Source organism: Glycine soja, chromosome 9, assembly GCF_004193775.1.
Source record: "Glycine soja cultivar W05 chromosome 9, ASM419377v2, whole genome shotgun sequence".
NCBI classification, from domain to species: domain Eukaryota; kingdom Viridiplantae; phylum Streptophyta; class Magnoliopsida; order Fabales; family Fabaceae; genus Glycine; species Glycine soja.
This window is the reverse complement of record NC_041010.1, coordinates 4339886-4347161: the sequence shown is the minus strand read 5'-3', so window position 1 is coordinate 4347161 and position 7276 is coordinate 4339886. Positions and strand designations below refer to the sequence as shown.

The 7276-nt window shown below is 33.5% G+C and overlaps 1 protein-coding gene across 2 annotated transcripts; it reads left to right on the top strand.

Moving 5' to 3' along the window:
* Positions 1–2566: 2566 nt before the first annotated feature.
* On the top strand, positions 2567–7037 carry LOC114367846 (allantoate deiminase 2). Of its 2 annotated transcripts, none has more exons than XM_028325057.1 (12): positions 2567–2797; positions 3794–3885; positions 4132–4235; positions 4310–4394; positions 4484–4600; positions 4747–4856; positions 4937–5042; positions 5145–5231; positions 5802–6044; positions 6161–6286; positions 6411–6572; positions 6656–7037. In XM_028325057.1, the coding sequence occupies exons 1-12, from the start codon at positions 2701–2703 to the stop codon at positions 6776–6778; spliced, it is 1452 nt and encodes a 483-aa protein (XP_028180858.1). In that variant the 5' UTR covers positions 2567–2700; the 3' UTR covers positions 6779–7037. The 2 variants fall into 2 exon arrangements, with proteins under 2 accessions (XP_028180858.1, XP_028180859.1); XM_028325058.1 differs by having other exon boundaries at positions 2655–2797; positions 3841–3885.
* Positions 7038–7276: the final 239 nt, after the last annotated feature.

The following is a 7276-nucleotide window of genomic DNA, read 5'->3' as shown; positions in this document are numbered from 1 at the left end:
CACACACTCCGTGAATCTATCATGAAGCGATATTCATATTGGTCCTATTAATTTGAGAATGAGACTTATCATATTATTTTTATTATTTTTAGTGGAATTCACATAAATTTAACTTATAAGAAAAAATGTGTAAAAAAAATGAGTTAGTAAATAATAAAAAATAAAAAACTATCAATATATTCTTTTGAATATATTATTTATTATTGATTAAAATTTTTAAAAAATTCATTTCTTATTTAATGAGTTTCACTCATGTTGACTCATATATAAGACATTTCAAATCTTTGTCTTAGACTATTATTATTTTCTATAAGACCCTTAAAGTTTTTGTTACTTGTATTAATTTTTAGAAAGTCACACCTCAAAAGTCACTTTAAACTTGAGAATATGTTGAATTGATCCTACTCACATATATGATTTTGTAATTTTTTAAATAAAATTTAACTAAAGTAGAAACTGTGTTAAAATGTATGATTCTATCTTTTTTAGCATAAAATACTTTTTTGTTTTTTCAAATTTTTGTGATTTTTGTTTTTAATCTCAAAACAAAATTTTAATCCATCTTAATTCCTATATATATATATATATATATTTCGTTATGTTTCTAGTCTCTATTATCAAGTATTACTATTAAGTGATGACATGACAATCGTGTAACTTGTTATGTGGCTTACTAATTTAATTTGACAACTACATGTTTGAGATAAATTATGTTTTTAGGCATTCAGGTTACAAAATTCACTTCTACTCTGTCAACAATTGTTTCAATCAATCTTAGTCTCTCAATAATTTTTTTATTGGTCTTAATCCCTCAAGTCCTTTTCATCAAGTATCATGGTACTGGTATCAAGTAGCTCCCGTAAAAAACGGTAACTAATCTTCGTTGGGAACAATGAGCGCATGCAAGGTGAGTATTCTTCTCCCAACATGATTTATTTCGTATCCAATGACCAACCATGATTTAAATTCTCGACCACTTGATTAAGAAACACAAGTCATTACCATTTTTGTCAAACATTATTATACTACTAATATGATGTAATAGTTACATGATACAATATTGACAATTCAAGACATTTTCTAATAGTTCTAAGGCGCTACAATTTGTCTAATGGTGTAAAATTGCTAAAACATGATTCATGGGAGTGAAATTAAAAAAAAAATAAGAAATGCAACTTATAAACTTTTTCAAACCCTTTAGGACCCAATCCTTGACCCCACTAGTTGGTACTCTACTTCCTTAGAGATTAGTCACATAACAATAACTATTTTTTCTAGTAATTTTACATTGTCAAAAAAAAATAAAATTGTAGCACCATAGAATCATAAAAAAATGTCTTGAGCCACTATCATTGCTTAATAATGATAATTGATGAGGACTAAAATTTGTCAAAATTTGTTGAGGGACTAATAATGATGAAAAACTATTGAAAGACTAAGACTAGTAAAAAAAATATCGAGGGACTAAAAATAAATATTGTAAAAGATTGTAGGACTAAAAGTAATTTTTGTAAAAAGACAAGTGACTAAAAACAAAATTTACCTTGGAATTTGACACGTAGCTGCCACGTCATCACTTAATAATGATACTTAATATAAGAGATGAAAAATAAAAAAAATAGAAGAGAGGAAAAATATATATAAAGACTAAGATGGATGAAATTATTGTTTAGAGACTAGTATCCTCTAGTCTTTACTAGGCCGAGTCCAATAGTCAATGACTTCATGCTTTTGACTCTTCGTACTAACATACTTGAGGTTATGTATCCTTCCGTATCCAATTGGCCGAGCCAGGAGGAACGAATCAGATGACCTAATTCGATTGGTCGTGTGACGATTAACCCAATCCAAACATATAGAATTCAATTACACCGGTTAATCAACTCACTATTTTATATTTATAATCTTAGAAAATCTAATAATATTTTAGGTTATATATCAATCATATCATAACTATATTTTAATCATATCTAATCATTTTTCTTACAGTGTCCAATCATATTTTACCTGATTATATATTATTTCCAAAAATCATGGATATAAGGTACATTAAGATCTTACCACATATAATTAAAAAACATTATATAATTCATACCTCATCCAAGAGCAAGGGTAGAAGAGTAAAAGACCAGTAACCCTAATCGGGAAACCCTATTGTGGAACAAGACTAGAAACAAAAATGACTGATATATGAATGAAAAATATATTTTAATAAATTTTAAGTAGAAAACGTGTTAAAATGTATCATTATAATTTTGAACAAATTTGAATTAAAGTAGAAAAATGTATGAGAGGTGTAGTACTTGTGTAGAATGTAGTAATTGATATTTTTAATATAATGTGGTAATTAGCTTAAAGGTGAATAGGGGTCGAAAAAGGGAGTTACGTGAGGAGAATTGCAGCTGCGAAAACATGGAAATGGAAAAGCAAAAGCAATACTAAAACACTTATATAAGGGAGGGAGGGAAGGGTGTGGGGTGGGTCCCACCACAATGCAACATCGCTCGTGCATGTCACGGGCCTCGTTGGTGAGCCGCCACCACAAATTTTTTCATATTATTCCCTGCTGTGCCTTCATTCGGTCCCTTGAGATTGGGAAGCATTGGTGGCTAGCTAAGCTAAGCTAAAACTAAACTCTTTCAGTTTGTTTTAGCTTCAGCTTCTTCTGCTTCTTTTGCTTTTTCCACCACAACCACAACCATGTCTTCTGCCACTGCCTCCAACACTTTCTTCCTTCACTCTTGTTTCCTCCTCTTCTGTCTCCTCTCGGCTCCTTCCTGTGTTTCCATGTTCTCTGGTAATTCTTTTCTCTTCTTCTTATTTTTGTTTTTATTGTTTTTCTTCTTTTTTTGTTGTCTTTTATTGTTATCTCAGAAAAAGCAAAGGTTTTTGAGTTTCTGGGTGGAGTGCAAAGACACCCTTTTAAGGATTCAGATTCCGTTTTCATGATGTTAGCACAAGATCTCTTTTTTTCCTCTCTCTCTCTCTCTCTCTCAGATTTCGATGCAACAGCACCTCAACAGAGCCCAGAGAAGGCACACTTAACAGAAACAAAACGCCATCTAAGCGTGGTGACGGTTGAGATTCTCCCGTTTATGGCGTCACCTTGAATCTCTCTGAGTCACCACCAAGCGCAAAAAAAAAAACTTCTTTTTTTTATAAAATATTCATGTGGGTCCTTGGATTGTGATTCTTTTCCTTTGACCCCTCTCTCTGGGTGTGCCTTTCTGGGCTTGTGTTGGGCCTGTTGATGAGTTGACACATGTTTCAAATGGAGATTGTGTTTTGCGTGAGGACTTAGAAGAGAGAGATCAGAAAAAAATTGTGTTTTTTGTGTGGTTCTTATATATATATATATATATATATATATAAAGTGGTTCTAATGGGTCAATTCATGACACTTGTTAGTTCACTGGAGATGCTTGTTTGACAAGATGATTAATAATAATAATAATAATAATAATAATAATAATTTAATACTCTGACTGGGACATCTGAGTTTTTTGGAATGGGTATGCTACTGCTTTATGGGGGCCAGATTTTGAAATTAAATTAGTTAGCAAAAGAGAATGAGGATGATGTAAGTAATTAAGTATCTTGTTTTTTGATGGTGACAAATGTTTTTTTCTTCTTCTTAATTTGTAATGAGAAATTGTGTGTATGGCTTGATTAAAGTATTTAAAAAAAGGGGAAAAGAAAACGGGAAGCACAAGTTAGCTTTGTTAGTTCTTGTTGATGGATGTGATTGATTGCGTGAATGGGCTAAGTACCTATTTTGAAATGAAATGATTAGGTATTGAGACAGGAGATTTAGAAAAAAGAGATGATTTGTTTCCACAGATTCTAAGAGACGAGGCAGTGGCAAGGCTTTATGAGCTTGGGAAGGTACTTAATCTAAACTCAGCTTTACTTTGTCTGATAATTTTTCATTTATAATAATATTTCTATTCATAGTCAAAATAGTGCGTATGAATCTCTGTTCTTGACCTCAATGATCCAGATCCTTACAGGAAAATGCACATAACTTCATAGTCAAAATTCACTGTGCTGATTATTCTCATTCATTGGCTGGTGGACCATGAATTGTTTATTGTTCTTGGAAGTTAATGTTGCTTTTTGGATATAATACAGGTGAGTGATGCTAGCGGTTATTTGGAGAGGACATTCTTGAGTCCTGCATCCATGAGGGCAATCAATCTTATTCGTAAATGGATGGAGGATGCTGGTTTGAGAACGTTAGCCTTCTAACTTGTTCAACTCTGAATAATTTTTCTGAGGACATGACTGATGCTTTTGTTGTTATTTGCAGTTGGGTGGACCAAATGGGAAATGTACATGGTCGCGTTGATGGTGCTAATGCAAATGCTGAAGCTTTATTGATTGGATCTCACATGGTGAGGCATTTATTCCTGCAATTTATGTAAAAACAAAATTGAAGCTTTCCTTGACAATAGTGATGATCCATTTTAATGATGGATACTAGGACACTGTTGTTGATGCTGGGATGTTTGATGGATCACTAGGAATTGTCTCTGCAATATCTGCCTTGAAGGCTATGCATGTCAATGGAAAGCTACAAAAGCTAAAGCGCCCCGTTGAGGTTAGTCAAGTAACTGATATAATTTCGCAATAAAAGAGTACTGGTTTGTGCTCACTGAGAAAAAAGATTGTCTAAAAGATGTACATGGAAATGTTGAAACTATGCTACTGTTTTGTTGATGACATTTTATCTTTCTAATGCTGCAGGTGATTGCATTTAGTGATGAAGAGGGTGTTAGATTTCAAACTACTTTCTTGGGCAGTGGTGCTATAGCTGGTATTTTGCCTGGCACAACATTGGAGATATCTGATAAGAGGTTTCACCTAGCAACTTTCTGGTTACATTTTATGGTAAAATTATTTATGGTCAATATATTTATTCATAGACCTCTTTCAGGGAGGTGATGATTAAAGATTTTCTTAAGGAGAACTCAATAGACATTACAGAAGAAAGTCTTTTAAAGCTCAAGTATGACCCAAAGTCTGTTTGGGGCTATGTTGAGGTATAATAAACGTTTGCATTCTTCATCTATAATCCTGTTTTGCTCAACAATTTGACCATTAAGCTCATTAAAATTTGCTTGTGTGTTTATTACTTGCTGTAGGTTCACATTGAGCAGGGTCCTGTGCTAGAACAAGTTGGTTTCCCACTTGGTGTGGTTAAAGGCATAGCTGGGCAGACACGATTGAAGGTATACAAATAAGATTTGCTATGGTTTGTTCTAATACTCATTGTTGCTTGTTTCAGTTATGGTTGTTCCCTATGATGTGAACAAGATACAACTTACTATTCAAATGGTCTTGCAAACAAAAAGACTTTAGTCTTTTCATGCATGTGAAACATATGATGTGAACTTGTCACCAAAGGATCTGTCTCCTTTAAAATAACCCACTTTAGAGGGTAAAGTAAGTTGTCTCAGTTGTCAATGAGAAAAACAATGGTCGATATTATATGCACATGCATAACAAATCATGAATGTGTTGGAATGTCAACTGTTGATGTTCTTGTCAACGACTAAGATTATTACTTTAATCCTTACTCACTTCAGAGGAGCCAAATCCGTCACAAACTACCTTTTGTGATTTGGTGACTGGTGTATCTAAATAAAATTTTCAACATCAGTGTTTGTAAAAGATACTTTTAACAACAGAACTATCTACGCACTGCTCTTGATCAGTTTACTTGTATTTCTTGCTATACGTGTATGTGTGCTTGCTTGTGTATATGTTGGTTTGTAATTCATACATAAAAAACCATGCAGGTTACAGTCAGAGGGTCACAAGGTCATGCTGGAACTGTTCCAATGTCGATGCGCCAGGATCCTATGGCTGCTGCAGCAGAACAAATTGTAGTCTTGGAAAGCCTCTGTAAACACCCTGAAGAATACCTTTCTTATGATGGTCATTGCAGTGATTCAACAGTGAAATCACTGTCAACCTCACTTGTTTGTACTGTTGGAGAGATATCAACATGGCCAAGTGCCAGTAATGTCATTCCAGGCCAGGCAAGCGATGAATTTCTAAAATGCTACTGACCCTGGAATGTCAAAGTGGCCATGCTTCATCATTTCTTATTTTTGCTAGTTTATGCCCATGTTGACAGTGTCTTGACTTGTTGTAGGTTACATATACCGTGGATATACGAGCAATTGATGACCTTGGACGCGAGGCTGTTATCTATGATTTATCTAAACAAATTTACCAAATATGTGACAAGCGTTCGGTTTCCTGTATTATTGAACACAAGGTATGATTGGCCTTCTTTTGGTTTGCAGTTTCCTGTATTATTCAACATGGTATGTTTGACCTTTTGGTTTTTTAAGTTTTGTGTATTGTACTTACAATCTATGACTTTGTTGTGTTCACTTCAGCATGATGCAGGTGCTGTGATTTGTGATTCTGATCTGAGTTCACAGCTCAAGTCTGCAGCTTATTCTGCACTCAAGAAGATGGAGGGTGACATTCAAGATGAAGTGCCAACGTTAATGAGTGGAGCAGGGCATGATGCAATGGCAATATCTCACTTAACAAAGGTGACATATCTTTGTATTCTGTTTGTAGTTTTTGAGATGTAATTTACTCTGCAGAATCTGACAATGAATGAGGATTTGAACAGGTGGGAATGCTGTTTGTGCGTTGTCGCGGAGGAATAAGTCATTCTCCACAAGAGCATGTGCTAGACAATGATGTCTGGGCGGCCAGTTTAGCAACCTTGTCATTTCTGGAAAACCTATCATAAGTGATATGGTAACTGTGTAAAGCAATAAATAGATATTATAGCTTGTAATTATAGGTTAATTTATTGAGTTAATTCATGAGTTAACTCTTTTTCTTTTAGTTGCTTGTGTCTTATAGTTGTGTAATTGAATTTTTGGTTTTAGTTATCCTGTTATCAGGAAACGGCTCCAAGTTGTTTATCATGTTCTTTGCCACTGTCAAATTAAAACTTATGACTGATTTTATTTTTGAATTTAATAGGTATATAATGTTAGTTTAAATGTCATCAAGTCATTTTAGAATGTTAAAAGTCATTATTAGTATGATGACTTATAAGGTAATTATTATAAAATTTAATAAATTTGTCTTACATGACAACTTAGATTGAACTATAGTATAAAATATCGATGCATGCATGTATTATTCTCACTCAAATGCTTAGCTCTCAATATTGGATGTTGGAAAAAAGATTACCTAATACTTGCTGCTTTATGGATTCAAATTTGTTGCAATTATATTT

Excerpts from the sequence above, each read along its gene's own strand:
- LOC114367846 (XM_028325057.1), top strand. The coding sequence starts at position 2,701 with ATGTCTTCTGCCACTGCCTCCAACACTTTCTTCCTTCACTCTTGTTTC. Across the intron at positions 4,236-4,309 it reads GAGGATGCTGGTTTGAGAAC|TTGGGTGGACCAAATGGGAA; the intron begins GTTAGCCTTCTA and ends TGTTATTTGCAG. Across the intron at positions 6,045-6,160 it reads GTAATGTCATTCCAGGCCAG|GTTACATATACCGTGGATAT; the intron begins GCAAGCGATGAA and ends GACTTGTTGTAG.